Source organism: Arvicola amphibius, chromosome 9 (assembly GCF_903992535.2).
Source record: "Arvicola amphibius chromosome 9, mArvAmp1.2, whole genome shotgun sequence".
In the NCBI taxonomy this organism is placed as follows: Eukaryota; Metazoa; Chordata; class Mammalia; order Rodentia; family Cricetidae; genus Arvicola; species Arvicola amphibius.
Genome location: NC_052055.2, coordinates 72,652,498 through 72,671,815, shown reverse-complemented (window position 1 = coordinate 72,671,815; position 19,318 = coordinate 72,652,498). Strand labels below are relative to the sequence as shown.

Below are 19,318 nucleotides of genomic sequence, written 5' to 3'. Positions count from 1 at the left end.
ACTTTACATAGAATAAAATCTGATCTTTGCATGGAGTAAAATCCATAGGCATAAACCAGAAAGAACTGCTAAAAGTCTCTAGATTTTTTTTTCTACTTTCGTTAAGGAATAAATTGTTCCATTGAGTACATTTTAGAATTGCAAACATTAATATCTCTATTTGCATTTTACTAACTGTAATTTAATAACTGAGTTTTCTTTCTTCCAAAGTGAAATTGCCATGTGGTGCAGTACAATATCTTGAATGTACCACACTGAGGAAAGTCTTTATGTTCAAGATTGAAACTCTTGCTTCAGCCTTTGTACATGTTAGTTGAAAGAGCTGTGTGGTAGGTGAAGGCAACACTGTTCTAGCCACAGAAGCTCAGATCTCTGTAGAAAACACACTGCTTAGCAGATTAAAGCAATCCACTAAGAAGAACAAAGTAGGACGTGAGAGAGTGGAATGTGAGGCTGAAGACTGGTTGTAGACATTGGAGCACCACACACCTTCCTGCTGCACTCTGCTTTCTGCCCTGGTTGTATAATTTTGAATATGGGATAGAAAAGATACAGTTCCCATCTCTGCTTTTACATGTAGTAGAGAGCACTGGAGGTCCTGCCATATGAATGACACCTTGTTAAACACTGACAGGTAATAAATAGTGCATGTAGGGACTTCCTGACCAGTGGTTCCGTTATCTCTTCTGTGGATTTCAGCAGTGTGCTCTCCAAAAGTCTTAGATTTGGGGCAAGTTGTAAAAAGAATTTTTCATTAATGGATATAATAAGTGTTTTAGAATTCTCTGCATTTAGATAGAATATGGATGGGTGGATGGATGGATAAGTTTTCTGAGCATAATAGGAGGTTTTGCCCATAGGCTGTTCCTGCTAGTCCCTGAATGATTTGCTGATTCTCAAAACAAGTACAATAGAAAGTCTGGCCACTTCCACAGAGTCCTTAGTTTCTTTTGGTGGTTTCTAGCTCAGTTTGCTTTTCACTGCTTAGAATTCTCCATTGCCTTGGAGTCGCCATAGCGAGCCATATCCATATATTTTCCTAGTGCCCCTAGAAGTAAACACTGGAAGGAGTTGCTGCTGCAGAAAATTAGCTGGTACAGATAGGTTTTTTTTGGTACCACCACTCCCCTTGTGGGGTGATATGTCATTTGCCTTTTCATGGGGCCATTATTGAAGGTAAAGGACACAGCAACCTCTTGGAATGTTGAGAGTTGCTTCCTCAGATGGTCTGGATGGGAGCTGGTGCCCAGGGATGCTCATGCTGTACCTGTGTGGAGAAGGACCTAGCAGCACTTCCCACTGGCATGCCAGAATGGCTGAGTGGGCATTGGTAACCTGTGCCTTCTTTCATTCAAAGCAATATAGTGACAAAGGAGAGTCAGAAGGAACACAGGGCCCTGAGTAAATGACCAGTTTGAAAGCACAGGCTCCAAAGACTGCAACAGAGGGTCTGTGGCTGTGATTCTAGTCAACAACAGGCACTGGGAATTGATGAACAACCTCCCATTGGGAGCGCAAGAAGTGCTTACTTGAGAATCCAACAACAGGCAGAGCAAAGGCACTCCAAAGAGAGGAACTGGGCAGGAGTCAGTAGTGATGGGACCACCTGTGGACACAAATGACTCCAGGAACCTCAGGAACAGAGCCCTGGGAGGGGTGCGGAACAGCTTGGGTGGTCCTGCTGCAGCAGTCAGACTTAGGAGGCATCAACAGGGCAGAGCCCAAGCAGAGAAGGACATCTGCTCACCTTGTCACCTAGACAGAAGTGCTGTGTGACACAGCCCCATCCAGGCTGCCCAGTGGTGACATCATCCTTAAAAGACTAAATGGATGGTTCCATCCTTAGCAATTTTTAAAGCTATAATTATTGAGGCAAGAAAAGGGGTTTTGAACTTGGTTTTTAAATCTTACTTTACATTTTCCTGGGGTTTAGTTCTGTTTGCTTCCAGCGTGGCCCAAATACCTACTTCAAAGCAAACATTCTAACAAGAACTTGTTAGAAGGAAGAGAAACCAGCCCCTGTGGCTTCTTGTACACCAGCTATGGAGGCCTCACAGAACCACGTTTGTGAGCTGAGTGTAAATGAATCCGAAACCTACAAATTAGATTTCCCTTGAAATACACATGGGCTTAAAACCTTAACGGGAAAAGAACTTGGCAAATCAAGTCTGACCATATTCAGCAAAACCCCACTAATTTGCACTAATGACCAAGAGACCCATTGAGAATTAGATGAATTTTTGTGAGTGTGTTTGCATGGGAAAAAATACCAAAACGGGAGGATGGAGATGGGGGTAATGAGAGTGGAAAGGAAGGGGGAGGAGGAAAATCAAAGTTCTAGCATGAAACAAGCATACTTTATGGTACAATGAAGAATGTATTTGAACGGTTACTGGAATGAAACCCAATAGCTTAATGAGCGCCTTGCTGCGGTGCGCCTGCCGCTGGGGAGGCGGCCATGCCATAGGCCCGCCTGAGCCAGCAACTAATGTGCACTTGGGCAAAGAGGCCTTTGCCTGATTGAAAGCTTGGGGGCTGTGGTTTGTGTAGGGGTGTAAACCAATGAGATTCTACCGTGTGTTCTGCACATTTGTTATGGATGCTGTGATTGCAAATCAGAATCATCAGTGAGATTGCTTATTACAGCTTTAAAAAAATAAGTAAAAATGTACTACAAATAGCAAAGAACGCCAGAATTCTCACTAGCTGCATCTTCTGTGGATATAGTACGTTCTTCCTACCATAGAAGAGACTCAACTTAAAGTTTCCTGAATTGAACCTTAACTATCTGGTATCTTCTATTGTAATATGAATTTTATTTAAAAAATAAAAGCACCATGTTTACAAGAAAATATTGAAAGTTATTGGGTTTTCTCATTATTCAGGGCCCAAAATTCATAATAATGACTTTCTCTCTGGTTGCTGTTGAGAAATAAAATACTTTTTAAATTTTATTTATATGTATCTAGGGTTTAAGGGGATCTATGTATTAAGTGCAGTGCACATGCAGACCAGAAGAGGGCAATGGTCCCCTGGAGTTGGAATTACAGGTTGTTTGTATTTTGAGCCATTTAGCATGAGTACTGGGAACCAAACTCAGGTCCTCTGCAAGAAGTATATGCTCTTAACCCCTGAGCCATCTCCACAACCCCTAGAATACAACCATTAAAATGAATGTGAATACAGACAGAGATGCCCCTCTTTGCCCTCTCCACTTAGCTTTGAGAAAAGGGCTCCATGTGCTGTGTGACTCAGGGATGTCTGAAGGAAATGCCCCTTCCCTCTGACCAAGGAACAGCCGTGGTCAGAATGAATTGTGTTTCTACTGATTGAGTCACTCATTCAGACCTGTCTTCCTGGAAGCTACCCTTTACCAGCTGAAGAATCATTTAGAACTGCTCAACCACCTTCAAACTGGAGAATAATAAATGTGTCCCAAAGGTTTCTCAGGATATAATTTTATACAAATAATTTTAGGTCTTGTACTGACCCTGGACCAGAAAAAGAATCATGACACCAATTGGTGCATAAAAGGCCAAACCCATAAAACACATATTAAAACCCAAGATTGCTGTGTGAGCTCCTCTGGCCAGTAGCCTTTAGATACCATTATACTATAAATGCAGCTGTAAAGCCTGTGCTCACTCCTGATTCTGGTTCTCGCTTCTGGCTGCAAGACTCTGTTCCTGTTCTCCATTCATGCAGAGGATTGTGATCTAGGACAGTGACCTGCGAGTTTCCCCTAAATAAACAGCCCTTTATTATATGTAATTTTGCGCTAGTGTGGGATTATTTTGTAACTTCTTCCCTCATCATCTGGCACCCAACATGGGGCATGAACCCATGACCCTGAGATTAAGAGTCTCATGCTCTACCGACTGACTTATATTAGCCCATAAAGCTTGTCTGTGTTAGCCACATAGCTTGGTACCTTTATCAGTGAGGCATTTTCATCTTGCTTCCTCTGTGTCTGGCTTCTTCTGTGTCAACTGTAAACTAACTTTTCCTTTTTTCAGAATTCTCTTGTTCTCATTGCCCCACCTATACTTCCTGCCTGGTCGCCCTGCCTATACTTCCTGCCTAGCTACTGGCCAATCAGTTTTATTAAAATACAACTGATAAATCTTTACAGGGTATAAGATCATTGTCCCACAGCACATGATCTTTAATCTTTCCTTACCTTTTCTTTCCACAATTAAGCAATGAGCCATGATTCATCCAGACCTTTTGGGCCATCCCTCCATCAAGCCAGGAGTTGAGGAAGTAATAAAATCAAGAGGCTTGTTTATTGGCGCCCCCCCCATAGGAGTCATGCCAGTTATTCATTCTCCCAAAAACAGTGGAGAAACTTCTTGCAGCAGAACTCTGTAGAAGGTTAGCAAACATTCTGCATGATCTTTGTGCTCTAACTTAGGTGATCTTGCCCCTTACAGCCTCTCTGAACTCATTGCCATCCCCCTGCCTCCTGTACCTTTGGCTGCAGCCGTGCTGCTCTTGGTCCTGTGCCTCAGATCTTCCACTCTAGCTTCCTCAAGGTTCTTCCCTCGTCACCTCATGTCAGTGTAGCTCACTCCTGTGCAGTTCTCTGACGAGCTGTTCTCCTGCGGGATAGGCCTTCCTGACCCTCTCAGGAAATGGTGACTGGCTCTACTCTCCGTTGTCTCTTCCTTGCCGTGTGATTGACTGCCATCTGCTGTGAAACAGGCATTGGGCCTGTTGTGCTCACAGGTGTCCTCCCAGCAATAATAAGTAATAAATAATTATCTGCAGAGCAAATAATTTGTGAGTGGTGATGGAAAGAAATAACATGGATATTTACAGATATTCTATAAGGATATGTTACTTCATTTTCTTCTTAATTGATAGTCTTTCTATTTCTTTCTTGAAAGGAGTTTTTATAAGTGCTTTCAAATGGAGTGCTGGTGTCTCTCCATTGCCTGGTTGTTTCATCCCAGACAGCTAGGACACCATAAGCCAAATACTGTCGAGACTCATTTCTCAACTTGCCTTGGAATTAAGATGTATCTTTAAAGTATAAGCCTCAAAATGTATACACCGTGCATAATTACAGCTTTTTTCCAGGATTTTTGAAATTCAATAGTTGGTCACATTCAAGGTGTTTTAATTGTATTTTTCATCAAATCTTTAATAAACTTTGAATTATTAATATTTTAACAGATATATGACAATTGTAGCCTAAAAGAAAGACATGGAATAGAATTGTACTGTTTCTTTATAATGTACAGTTGTTGTGGTGATCTTTCTGGGAGCATAGAGAAGGCGCTGTCATTGGAGGGAGGGGAATATTTCACACAGGAGTCTCCCACTCTCGTTACACAGGTGGAAATAGTGAGATAAAGAAGAAAATAATCTATAGTCCAAGTTAGAGGAAGCTTTGCAAAAAGGGATTGACTTGGCTGAATTTAAAGACTAGAGGAGGTTAACCCAGACAGGAGGGGCTTGAAAGGGAGGAAACACAAGAAGAAGCCAAGTTCCAAGGAGGAGGTGGGAACAGCCTGGTAAGGCCAGGAAACCAGCCAGCATTGGGAATGACTACAGCCTAAGAGCTGGGTGAGGAAGGACTGGCTATGAGAAGGCAGGGAGAGGTGGGTACTAGTGTCAGGGGAGGCTCAATTTTAGGAGCTTGCATTTGGTGGTCTTTGAGAGAGTCTAAACTGGGCAGTGACAATCAGAGATATAGGGGGCATTACCTTTTCAGAGGATTTTAACTTTGGCCATATAACCGTTTTTCGAATAAGAACTTACCTACTGCCATAGGAGCAGATCAAAGCAAAACTACCGTGTGGAGATCAGAATGGAAGTCAGACTTCCCAGCGCAGCTTCTCCTCCTTTGTCTACTTCCGCTTTGCTCAACAGCCGTAACACCTGTCACACTAGGGCTTTTCTCGGTTTGCCTTGTAAAAACAGCCCCATGCTGGGCCTTCTGCCAACGTGGCGCAGACTAGAGTCACCCAGGAAAAAGGAAACTCAGTTGACTCCATCAGATTGGACTACAGGCAAATATGCGGGCATTTTCTTGGTTAATCATTGATATCAGAGGGCAGTGCCAGTCCTTGGCAGGGGGCGCCGGATGGTATGAGCAAGACAGTAAGCAGTGTTCTTCTATGGCCTCTGCACCAGGGTCTGCCTTGAGTTCCTGCTCTGGTTTTCCCTCACTGTGGACTACGATCAGTAAGTGTAAGACAAATAAACCCTTTCCTCCCCAAGCTGCTTTTGGTCGCTTTTGGTCACAGTGTTTATCACAGGAGTAAACAGCGGTAAACTAGGATTATCCCTTTTCCTCAGAGATAAGAAAACTAAGGTTGAAGGCCACAGTGTAGCCTTGATTTCCAGTCTAGTGGTTTTTAGAATATGACACTGGAGAAAGAAAAAGAAATTTCAGCCGGGCAATGGTGGCACACACCTTTAATCCCAGCACTCAGGAGGCAGAGGGAGGAGGATCTCTGTGAGTTTGGGAACAGCTTGGTCTACAGAGTGAGTTCCAGGACAGGCTCTAAAGCTACAGAGAGACCCTGTCTCAAAAGGAAAAAAGAAAAGGAAAAAAAGGAAATTTCTACTTTCACAGGTATAGTAGATAAAAGAAAATATGAAAGCTAAATATTATATGCTGAATATATACTCATTAACATTATTAGTAAAGGTTTTCTTTAGCACACTCTACTCTTTCTAGTTCATCTTGTTTCTGGGCCTCTTCATGCCACTGTGGAGCTACCCCTAACCCTGAATTTTAGGGAGTTCAGTACAGAGTTCTCTGCTAAGGGCTCTAGTTAATGGACTCCATTCCCATTAAGTCTTGACGGTGCCTGGTTGACTGGCCCTGTTCTAATAGTGTGTCATGGCTGGATCCCGTTCTAATGGCAAAAGCAGCAGAATTGGAGAGTGGAGACCTGGTTGTGCTCCCAGCCCAGCCATCAAGTGGCTGAATAACATTTGGAAAAGTCACTCAAGCTCAGCTGTACAATGAGAAAGTTAAACTAAATTACCCCTCAGGCCCACTCTGGCTCCTGCAGTCTGTAATTCCAATCATAGCATACGTTGTGCTTTATCTATGAACATCGTAGCATTTAATAGTCTGCTATAAGCTCTCATTTTTGGTGGTCCTCAGGACTGAGGAGAGTTTGGTACACAAAGCACTTGATTATGATACCGCCAAAAAGATGCAGGAGTGTCATTTCCTCCCCAGGGAAGAGGGTACATGCTTATGGGGTGTATTGTTTACCTGTGATCAGTCCCAGTCTGGATATTTGAATGAAAACTTCCCTGAAGTTTTTGCAGCAATGTTCCCCATCATCTTATCAGCGGACAGTGCATCTGTGGAGACCTCTGTGAAGAACTCCCTGCATGCCAGTGAGCACTCTTGTATTCTCGGGGCTGGAGATAACCCTCGCAGGCATTCCTGACTCCCCAGTGAGTCTTTGATTTTCCAGTCTCATATTCCGGCAAAAACCCTTCCCGGAAATCAAGCCCTACTGCTTTAAGAATAAGTGTGATATAACAAACAATGACATTATTATATTGTAAGGACAAGAAACAGGAGTTAAGTTATAAAGCAGAACATTTGTATTTACACAGGCATGTTTTAATAACCAGCAAAATTTTGGACGAGAACTAGAAAAATAGTTAAAAGATAAATGGACTTATGTTTCAATGTTATGATTTTTCACATACACTACAGTTCATTTTTACTTTTTTTAATCCTTGAGTTTCGGATAGGACCCTGGGAGAGTTGTTGGCATCCTTTGGTCAACACGTTTGTCAAGGTATTTTCGTTTTTCAATGTCCTTCTAGGGTTCTGTTAAGCAGTAACCTCATTAGCAACACAGTCGGTGTGGTATAGTATGAAGCTTTACCACAAAGGGGTTCTGTATTCCAGTTGCCAGGACTTAACACTCTTGTGACAGGGGAGAAAAAGAAAACTTCTCAGAAGGGGAAACTGGGATGCTGTTTACTCTAAATATTGGACCTTTCCATCTGAAGGTTTACAGAGGCTGAAGAATTGTTGAATTTGGAGATTTGGAAATAAAAATCTCCAGCAAACTCTAAAAATGTTTCCACGTGAAAAACAAACTGTTCCTTTCTGTGAGCCTTTGCTCTGCATAGCTCTGGAGCAGCCCTGAGCTCCTTCTTCACAAGTGCCCTTCAGGGAGAGCGGCAGTCACCCTCTTCTGGAGGGGACAAAGCGTTTCTGGCTTGGGCTGAGAGGGCTGGGAACAGACTTCTGTTGATCACTTCTGTTGATGGGCGAGTTCTTGTTCCCTCTGCAGATCACTCGCTCTCTAAACTGCATTGGCTTAGAGGCCCAATCAGAGCTCACTGTGGCAATGTGCCCGAAGTGCTGGGAACATGCAAATTTAAATGTGTTCAGCTCCAAATTCTTCTTTCCTTTACCTTTAGCTTCATGTTATCAAGGTGCGAAAACATGGCCTTAATGATTTTATCTCTTTTGGAACCCTTGGCATGATCTGTCTAAGCAGAACCATTGTCACTGTAAGAGAAGGGTTACGTATCCAGCAAAGAGATCAATCAAGTCTCAAGCAGTAATAGAAGCAGACTCCATTGACAAAGGTATTTTATATATATATATATAAAATCTTGTACTTGATGCCTTCTTAGGTCCCCATCCAGGTGCCTGTCACTGTCCATCTGACATAGACAGAATACAAGACTGTGCTGTTCATTCCAGTTGTGGGTAAGCTTATAGATGAACTAACCTATAAACCAGTTCAGATCATGAGCTTGAGCCCTGTGGGAGTGTGGTGTGTGGTGTGTGTGTGTGTGTGTGTGTGTGTGAGAGAGAGAGAGAGAGAGAGAGAGAGAGAGAGACATGTAGTGACTACTAAGCTTCATGTGGCTTGACCTAATTATTGTTTAAGTCTATCACCTAGTATGTGTTTTTCAACTTACCTTTGTTCTCAGCACATACCTAAATTCAGCTAAACTGATAAGCTGATATCAGAACAAAGAAACTCAAAAGACCCAGAAAGTTCTCTACATTTAGCCATAGATTATAAAATCATAAAAATATTTTTAAAAATAACTTCTTCTGAGCTGAGAGATGAATCAGTGGTTCAGAGTACCTGCTGCTCTTGCTGAAGAGCTGAGTTCAGTTCCCAGTATCCACATGGTGGCTCACAACCCTCTGTAACTCCAGTTCCCAGGATCTCACATCCTCTTCAGGCCTCTACAAGTACCAGGCATACACATGGTACACAGACATACATGCAGGAAAGCACTCACACACATAAATTCTTTTTAACTTCAGAGAGATAATGGGAAGTGGCTGTAGTCAGTCTTAGAGGAACAATGAGGATGATAAATGAGTTTTAGGAGAAATTAATGATCCCAAAGAAGAGATGGTATCTTAGGGCTAATGATTCTGAGCTGTGGTGAAGGCTGCAGCACGCCATAGCGTGAAGACAGATAGGCCCTCACTGTGAGAGAAGTCTCTTTGTGGGCACCGTGACCTTTATCTCTCTTCTCTGGTCCTTTGATAAAGTTTCTAAGGAGGAAGTTTGAGGCAATGTGTGTTTTCTAGAAGACAGACCTTTGATTATAAGGGAACAAAAGCTTGAACCCCAACAATCATCAATAAGAAGGCTAAAATGACTTGATTCTAAGGTATTTCATAGGCCTTCTGCTTCCAGGTCCCCTTCATTCAAAGTGTCATATTTTATGGTATCATTTTAATGAGCCCAACAAGGACTTAGAGTGGTGCTTAGCACATAATAAGCATTTAATCAATTGAGCCTTTACTAGCATTGTCACCATTACCAGTTTACTACCTAATTGAACAGGCTCTCCCCTTAGCTACAACAGGGACAGTTATAGGGTAGTGAGTTAGCTTAGCGGGTACTGTGGACTTAGCACACTTAGGTAAGGTCTGCCTTTGTCTTTACATCCAGAAAAGGTGTCATCTCTCCTGGGCCCTAAAAGACTAGTGGAGTTTGAGGAGACGAAAAACAGGAGAAGCAAAATCAGAGCACACACACGCATGCTATGCACGCTCAAATCAGCTCAGTTGATCTGGATTTTTTTTTTCTTTACAGTAGTGGAAAACAAACCTATGAATGCAAAAGATTGAGAGCAGTGTCGGGAGTGCTGCTCAGTTGGTATAGTGCTTTCCTAGTGCATGAAGACCTGGATTCAGTTCTCAGCTCTGTATAAGCTAGACATGATGTCACATGCCTGTAGTCTCAGCACAGGGAATAGGAGCAGGATGATCAGAGGATCAAGGTCATCCTCAATTATATAGCAAGTTTGAGGCCAACTTGGGATATGTGAGATGTTGTCTAGGAAAAGATGACAGCAATCAGCTTTTCAGTGGGTCTGCTCCCCCAGGTGAACTCCATTCTCTTCACATCCTGCATGGACTCAGGGGTGGTCTTCGGTCTTCTGCTTTCATCTTCATTCTAAATTAGAGCTTGCATGCCATGGCAGGGGTCTGTGTTTCATAAAGGGACCGTAAGTGCCCTCCATCTCTTGTTTTGTCAGCACATCACATAGAGTTGACAATGGATGCGTATGAGAGGACAGACACTCAATGAAAGCAAAATCAGCAAGGTGTGTCCCACCAAATACCTGGATTTTTGATACAAGGATATTTCTTTGAACCTAAAATGGCTTTACTGCTCAGTCCGAATGTTTTGGGTTAGTTAGTGGCATTAAAAAGTTATAGAATTGAAATATATATCTCTCTCTCATATAATAACACACCTAGTTCTCCACTCATGAATGTTAAAGTGACCGTGACTTCTTTATTGCAGATTTTATTCTCATTTATGAGTTCCATGTTAAACTGTTAAATCAACGGAATCATCACCTTAGCCTTAAATTATGGCAGCACGTCATTAGGAAAAGCAGCACCGTGCATTTAATGGCCACTTTGAAAAGTTATGTCATGTTGTCATGCTCTACGTTTGTGCTCATGTGTTACTATGTTTAATTTATAGGGAGTTTGTTTAATTTACAGCGAGCTCCTGGGCTGTTTCCTGTTGTGCACTGGCTCCCTCAAAGCCCAACTATTTGGCCATAGCAGGGGCTGTTGTCCTGTGACAACTGAAATCATGTAGGATAAGAACACAAGTGCCAGAGAGTTCGAAATCGAGGGAACTGCCTCCTGAAATGTCAAGCCACATTCCAGAGCACGTTGACTGTATTTCCATAAATGCATGAGGGAGTTATGTTGCAAATACTTGAAGCTGTTTATTTTCATTTTTGGCCTGATTTTATAGCATTGAAGAAACCATGTCGAATGATCTTGAATATTCTTTTTAAAAAAGCAATTCTACTTTACATAATGGTTTGCATGTGTGAGCTCCCTCAGGCAGAAGCATTATAATTAGTGTGTAGTCTCCCAGAGAAGAGACGATCTGTCTTAAAGCTGTGATAGCTGCATTTGACAGAGCTCAGGGCAGAAGGCTGGGATGTTGTTCCAGGATAAAAACACCACCTTCACTTATCCATCCTCTCCTCACTGCCTTGGCTCAGGCTGGTGAGTGAAGGAGAGCTAAGTACAAACAGCTTCCTTCCTTCCTCGCTGAGCAAAGCGTGGGGAAAGAACTTGGCTCCTTGACACCAATAACTTTGCTTCAGCTCTGCCTGGAACTGTTTGGGCAACTTTTCAAAAATGGAAAAGATACAGTAAAGAGGACCCAGCCTCTCATTTTCCTCATAAAGTAGCAGATTCAGCAGAGACTTGCTCTCATTGGGGGAACAGCTATGTTCCTCCCTGGAGACCTAAGAGTGTGGAATATCACTTCCTTGCACAGCTGTCACTAGACTGCTACAGACAATCAGCTTGCGTGGGCATCGTGGCAGACAGTATGGAGTTTTTCAGTCTTGTTATTAAACAAGAATAATGAGAGGATAAATGCTTGGCTGCTTTTTAGACAGATGAGAAGGAGGGGGGACCTAAAGGCTGTCCTTGAACCAAAACAGGAAAAATAAAATCCACATGTGCCCACAGTAATGGTTATGTGTCTGTCTTAGGATTCCTAGTGCTGTGATAAAAACATCACGACCAAAAGCACAACTTGGGAAGGAAAGGGTTTCTCAGCTTACAGCTTTCCGGCACCCTCTGTCACTAAGGGAAGTCAGGGCAGGAACTGAAGCAGAAGCTGCTTACCCACTTGTACCCATGGCTTGAGCCACTTGCTTTTTTATACATTCCAGGACTGCCTGCCTATGGAGGATACCGCCCACAATGGGCTGGGCCCTCCCATATCAATCATTAATCGAGAAAATGCCCCCATAGCTTTGCCACCAGGCCAGTCTGATGGAGGCATTTTCTCAACTGACTACAGCCTATGTCGACTTGACATAAACGAGCCAGCACAGTGTGAGACCTGTGGGTGTAGCTGATGCATATACACAGCTGCTCCCCAATCACACCCTCCCATCACAGTAGCCTTTGTTTTGTGGTACTTACTGCTTGAGTCACTCCAGTATCTAAAATATGAGTTACCTGCAGGTCAAATAAGGCACGTTCAGGTCAGTGTCATTGGCTGCATGGTAAAAGCACTTGGAGACTGCAGAAACCATTCTACAAATAAAGGAGTGGTCTCATTAGGAGAGCAAAAGAAGACAGGCCATGCCTTCTGCTTGTGGGTTGTATCTGCTTGCATTTGTTCGAGTACCCTGGGGACACACTGTTTGCCTTCCCTTATCTGTTTCCACGGGGAACGGAAAGGCTAAGACCTGAAAACCTACTACTTCATGAGAAGCATCTGCTAGTCCATCTGCCTGCTCCAGAGAGAGACCTCCACAACAGAGCCTCTTGAGAAGGGAGCAGAGAGCCATTGCGTGGGCATCAGTGACCCTCCCCAGAAAGAGTGGAATGTTCAGACACAGTTTTGTGATGGGAAGAGCTGTGAAGTCAAAGAGCATGCATCAGTCCATGACAGTGGGCTGTTTTCTGGTCTCACGACAATGGGATAGTTAGCAATGACGTCCGTGCTGGTTTTCATTCTAGCAGGTACCTTGACAAAGACATGTTAAAGTAAAATTTATGTTTTTTCTTCATGCCCATGCACACACACTTGCCAGAGCACATGTGTGGTCAGAGGACTGCTTGGGGAAGTCAGGTTCTCTCCTTCTACCATGTGCACCCTGAGGCATGAACTCAGTTTGCCAGGTATTTAGCAAGTGCTTTGCCCACTGAGCCATGACATTGGCCCAAGGACACATTTTTATGTCCTCTTCTGTCTTTTAGAGAGGGAAGTACTGTGTTTTCCTCTATGGAAATCTTGGGACTTAAGGAACAGAGATTATAAGATTGTCTCCAATGTGCTTGAAGACATCACATTTCTAGATCCTACACAGGTCTTTGAGTTGAAAGACATATCTAAGTGGAGATGTCTCTGTATATCTCTCAGGGTTAGTAATAGTTAAAATCCCATGTTAGATGTATTTGAAATACTTGCATGTTTGCTTTTACATGTTTACTAATCTCTTGTGCAGAAATTAGAATATAAGGGCATGCTCACTGAACGGAACACTGCATAGAGCTGGGCTCGCAAGAGGAGTAGAGAAAGGGCAGGAGGATTCTGGCTGGGGGTGGACTACTAGAAGGCGAGGGCCCTCAGCAGAGGGTGTGCTGTCTTGTGCTCAGAGCAGTAATGTGTGGCTCTCAGTGTGCTTTATGAAGGTGGGTGCTGACCAGGCATTTTTCAACCAAGCCTAAAACATAATTAAGAGGGGGGAAGAAAGGAATAAACTTAGCAGAAGAGGGGATCTGAGCAGAGAGAAAGCAAGACGGAAAAATGATGATAGGAGGACATTTGTCTTGTGTCACGGCGATCGTTTTTCCTCTGGGCTCATCTACTTCTGAGCCTCTTTCTCCCTCAGCAGAATGCACTGACAACTAGAAGTGAAAGTCTCGCCAAGACTGAGAAATACAAGATACGGTGTCTCTACCATGAAGCGTCCTCTGAGCGGGATGCATTTTCCATTTCATTTGGCACCCAAACTTAGAGGAAACCCATTAGGGCCTCACTTAAGCAAGTAGAGGACCTTTGGATAATGACTGATAAGTCAGAGTTATCTAAGTCTGTTTTTATACTGTTCCCCTAGGAACAGTATTCAGTGGGGGCTTAAAATCTCGGCCAAGAGCGTGAGGCACAGTCTTTTTCGCAGGAATAATTCCAGGTACATTTAGTCAACTAAATCAAAGAAGACACTACAATATTTCATAACCCAAGCTCTATGTATATTTTTACTCTAAGGTCAGACGTGCAGTGAATCAGTAGCCCAGGCCTGGATGGTGCTGCCAGTCATGGAAGAGTCCCCCTGCCAACAGTGCTTCTCACCCTCCCTAATGCTGCGACCCTTTAGTACAGTTCCTCACATTGTGGAGACCCCAACCGTAACAGTATTTTGTTGCTACTTCATAAGTGGAACTTTGCTGCTGTTATGAATTGTAGTGTAGATATCTGATATGCAGCCACAGGCTGAGAACCACTGTTCTAAGAGTGCCTGTTTACTAGTGAGCAGGTTCACCTCCAGCTCACTCAGCCAGCTCACAAAATTCACGCAATTCTTTAGCTAGTGATTTGGACCTATACTTACATAAATAGTAAATGTCATCTACAGATGTCTCAACACATTTACCTAAAAGGCATTCTTTACAGGTATTGAACATTACTAAAACAAGTTCTGTCAGGAGAACTACAGGAGATCCTCTTTCTCCCTCTGGAGAGAGGGAGACATGGGTTGGGTGTGGAAACTTCCTTCACATGAGCTCAGTTCATGCCTATGTGTGCCACCTCTCTGCTGCCCACAGCCACATTATCTTGAGTTCCCACCAAGGACGTGGTCCCAAGGGTGCAGCTTCCACACCAATTTTTAACCATATTCAGAATATGTATCTCTACGTAAACTAGTAACTTACTATTAATAAAAGTAAGATTGCTTACAGTTGAAGGAATTGGAAGCTGTGAGGTAGATATAGCAACATGCACACATACTATATATGTATGAATGTATACATGTTCTGTATCTTACACACATAATGGTACATTAACTGATCCATATCTAGATAGGCTGAGGACATATAAGACCCAGAACAAAATAGCCCTAGCTTCTCCTGATGAATGATGGAAAAAAGGAAGTTCAATATTTTAGTCATGAGTTCCAAAATGTGTTTCTGCTTGCTAAAGAGCAGTCGGAGTGGGCGGATCATTTTATTTGGATTGCTTCTCCAGCACTAGCCCTGGGGGACAGACTTGATGATCTAATGGGTCTTTTCCATCTCTAATATCTATAATTTTGGCTATTCTGTGGCAGCTTCTTATTGCTTTAAATAAGCCATCTTAATTTAAAAAACATACATCTGGATTTGACCTGCCTAATATATGTCAAGACGTGTGTGTCCTTCTAAAGTCTCTCCAGGGACCCTCTGGGAGACTTAAAGAAACTGAATGGAATCAGAAAGCAAAAAAAAAAAAAAGAAGAAGAACAAGAACAAGAACAAGAAGAGGGGAAAGAGGCTATGAGTCAAGCAATTTTCTGTTTATTTTATTTAAGTTTTTATTTTTCAGTAATGAGACTATCCCCTAGGCCTCCTTAAATCATTTATTGGTTAAAATTTAATCTGAGCCTTGGTGTATTCTTTCTTTAGCAATTTTTAAATTTCAAATTCTGTTTCTTGGAATCTGGCCTTCTACTACGTAGCATTTTGGTTTCTAGACTCCAGTCACCCTCTCTGGCCGACTCTTGGCCTCAGCTCCACTCTGCATCTTCTCAGACTCCACTGTCCGAGAAGGAAGTGCCATCTATGCATTGTTCCAGATGTCAACAAATGATGGCTCTGGGCCAGGCCTGCTATGAGGATCATTACAAATACATAATCACAGCCCATTTTTCCCCCAGCTAAAGACCTCACCATCACAATTCACTGGCTTTCATACATGTACCGCTGTACAGCTTCCAGCCCTGCTCAGGCCTCCATCTGTGCAGTCTGCAGAAGAGCTAGCCTTTATTTCTTCTTGGCCCATGTTGTTTGTTTAACATGGAGTTCTTTGTGAGCTGTTTTCAGTTAATATTGTCTCCTGTGCATATATAGTTACTGCCTGAGATGATTCTGCCAGACAGGAAAAACGCAGGGCAGTGTCTGTGTGTCTTGTCCATCAGTCTGTCCTTGTCTTCTCTGAAGATGAATTCAACCTGAATACTTAATTACATTCTCCAGGCTTTTCCCTAGGTTATTCCAGCTAGAGGCAGATCAAACCAAGGTAGCAGCTGAGGTTCATTTGGAGGACTCATGCACACTGGCATGAAACAAGTACAGTACAATCTTGTACACTGATTCATTCAGCGAGTACTTGCTGGCCACATGCCATATCCCAGGCACCTCATTAAAGTACATTAAGCCCTTCCCATGTGTGATGCCTAGAGTGTCAGCTACAACTTAGTTTGAGCTGAAGTTAGTCACAAGGCATCGTTTGTCTCAGTTATTTAGTCATTTAGACTAAAACGACCTTTTAAGGAAACCCGGGCATGTGAAGACACACCTGTAATCAAAGCACTGAGGAGTCTGAGCCAGGAGCATTGTGAGCCCCCACACAACCTGGACTACACTGTGAAGCCCTGTCTTAGAAAAAAAGGGGGGCATCCCGAGTTCATTTGCTTGATATTCCTGCAGAGCACAGGCTTGTGAACTGAAGTAGTGGGAACAGCGGGGAACTGGTTTTGTGTCCCAGCTGTCAGTGAGAGTTAGACAGCCAGCCTTCCTGAGCTACTCTTTGCTCACCTGCTTCCCAGACTTACGCCAAACTCCACATGAGATGAGCCTTGTCAGCAGTAAACCACTGTGGGAAGATGCACAGAAGTGTGTTGCTGTTGATGCCAGCCAAAAATGTTTCAAAAGCTAAGTCGTCGGGACATCTTTAATACCTCGCAGTCCAGCTCACAGGCAAGCCCTAGTTTGAAAAGACTGGTTGCAGCCTAGGGGTGGAACTAAATGGTAGAACACTTGCCAAGCCATAGGTTCAAGCCCTGGCACTGGACAAATCAAAGCAAACTCCAGTTACAGAGATCACTCAAATGCACACACAATGTTACGATAGTATTTTCTTACCATGAGGAATAAAGACAACAGAGAATTAACCCTGGAAATAAACTTGAAGGATAAATGGTAGTTGGATATTTTTAACCAAAATCAGTTAAATTAAATAGGATGCCTTGTGGGCCTTAAGATATTTGTAAATGCCCCAGGTGACTCTAATGTCTCACCAGCCACTGTTGGGATAACTGGCTTGGAGGGAGGGAAGGAGGGAGGGGAAGAGAAAGAAAGAGACAGAGACAGAGAGCGACAGAGAGACAGAGACAGAACCTCCAGGAGTCTATGAACTGTGTGGCACGAAGTGATTGTCAGTTTTAGATATGTGTATAATAAAGTGGTAATGAAAATGAATGAGACCCATAGGCCTTTGGGAATAATACAAGCCTTTGACCTTTGCAAATCAGAACAGGAGGAGGAAATAGAGCAGGCATTTCAAACATTCCATTATTACGACATTTCTGTTTAGAAACTGAGCCCAGCTGCTGTGATGGCCGGAGGTGGGTGTCATTTCACCACTCTTGTTCTCTGGAGCATCTCTGTAATGCTGGTCTAGGTTGTTGTAAGCAGTCAGCTCAGTGCCTTCCATGTACAGATGGTCACTCGGTTTGTAATCTCAGGTCATTTCCAAAAGTTCCCAGAGAGGGGTAAAAGAAAACCTTCAGCAAGGAAGACAGTCACATTTTAAACCTGGCAAAATGACTGTCATCTACTGGAAGAGTTTGCAGCCATTAACACACACCCCAAAATAGAGAGGAAGAAATGGTGTGCGGCCTGCCATTGTGCTGGGGTCCACTAGCATTGTATCCATTGACTCCCAGGGTTTAATCTGTTTTCTTTCGTTTTGTTTGGGGGTTTTGTTTATTTGTTTGGGTTTTGTTTTGTTTTGTTTTGTTTAGAAAGTGTTTCTCTTGTGTAGCCCTGGCTGTCCTGCAACTTTCTCTGTAGACCAGGCTGGCATTTGCACTGATGGTGAGCTCGGAGCAGTCAGAGTGGTATTCTTGCTCTGTCCCAGTCCTTTGGGGAAATGCTCCGGCTGCCGCTGTCCAGATGGATGTTAGTATGGGCTTTTAGTTGTCTTCCTTTCATCAGAAGGAAGAACACCATTGTTTTTGTCTGTCTGGTGGGTGTATGTGTCAATTTGGGATTTCTAAGGCTTCTCCAAGTATATCATTTGGAGCCCTAATCTAAAATAAATTATAGTTTACTGCTAGTAAGAATGTCTTTTTAAGATTTATTGTTTTGTTTATGTGTGTGGCTACATGAGTTTGTGTGTACAAGTGCTAATAGAGGCCAGAGGGCATGGGATCCCGTGGAAATAGAAGCCGTTGTGAGTCACTGGTGTGAGTGCTCCCAACCACACTCAGGGCCTCTTATGACCACTGAGCTATCTCTGCTGCCCCAAGAACACCTTTTTAAAGACTCACCAAACTGTCGGTCACAAGACTGAGCTTTTATTTCTTAATATTTCTAAAACTTCTAGTACTATGAATACTTTTTATCTTACTCAGCCACCTGTCGTTTGGATGTATACCTAGGTAATATTTTTCCTTCTATATAACAATGTGTTTTGCTGGATGGTGGTGGCACATGCTTTAATCCCAGAACTCAGGAGGCAGAGGCAGGTGGATCTCTGTGAGTTCGAGGCCAACCTGGTCTGTAAGAGCTAGTTCCAGAACACGCCTCAAAGCTACAGAGAAACCCTGTCTCGGGGTGGGGGGAGGGGATGTTTCTTTTCTAAAGTCGGTAGGCATGTGTTAATTTATTTATTTGATAGTTCCATACATGTATATAGGGGATTTTAGCCATTTTCACTCCCCTCACATATGTTCAGGTCTGTGTAAGAGAGAACCACACACTGGGTTTAACAGGAGTTGCTTGCAGGAACATGGGTGGAAGGTTATTTACTGGCTCATGGCCTGCTTTTCAATGGCTCCCATCTCTCTTCTCCTGCCATTCCTCCTCTTGTGTTAAAATGGTCCAAGACCAATTACATGGCCTCATGGCATGACAAGTTTGTCATTAAACAATGCCAGGTACTTATCTTTGTAGGATAACTACTATTATATTTGTATCTAAACCCACGTTATTTTCATAAGACTTTACTCAATCTCAATGTCTGTTGTTCTCCAGTGTTCCTAAAGCCCTTGGTGTTTCTTATTGGAAGAGTTCCCTTTGCTAAAATAGCTTTATTTTTTAATTAATTTAATTTAATTTAATTCCCTTTGCTAAAATAGCTCC

General features: G+C 43.0%; 1 protein-coding gene across 7 annotated transcripts in view; it reads left to right on the top strand.

Annotated features, from left to right (window-relative positions):
* The window catches only part of Supt3h (SPT3 homolog, SAGA and STAGA complex component), a 367,984-nt gene that overhangs the window by 320,886 nt on the left and 27,780 nt on the right, over positions 1-19,318 (top strand). For 4 of the 7 annotated variants that reach the window (XM_038342152.2, XM_038342154.2, XM_038342153.2 and 1 more), the window contains one exon: positions 10,991-11,087. The exons of 1 other annotated variant lie outside the window; for it this stretch is intronic. In XM_038342152.2, the coding sequence (XP_038198080.1) occupies positions 10,991-11,053 (63 nt within the window). In that variant the 3' untranslated portion in view covers positions 11,054-11,087. Of the gene's footprint in view, positions 1-8,634; positions 8,711-10,990; positions 11,088-19,318 lie in introns of all 7 variants that reach the window. 2 more of the 7 variants (XR_006020875.1, XM_038342157.2) reach the window with 1 other exon arrangement.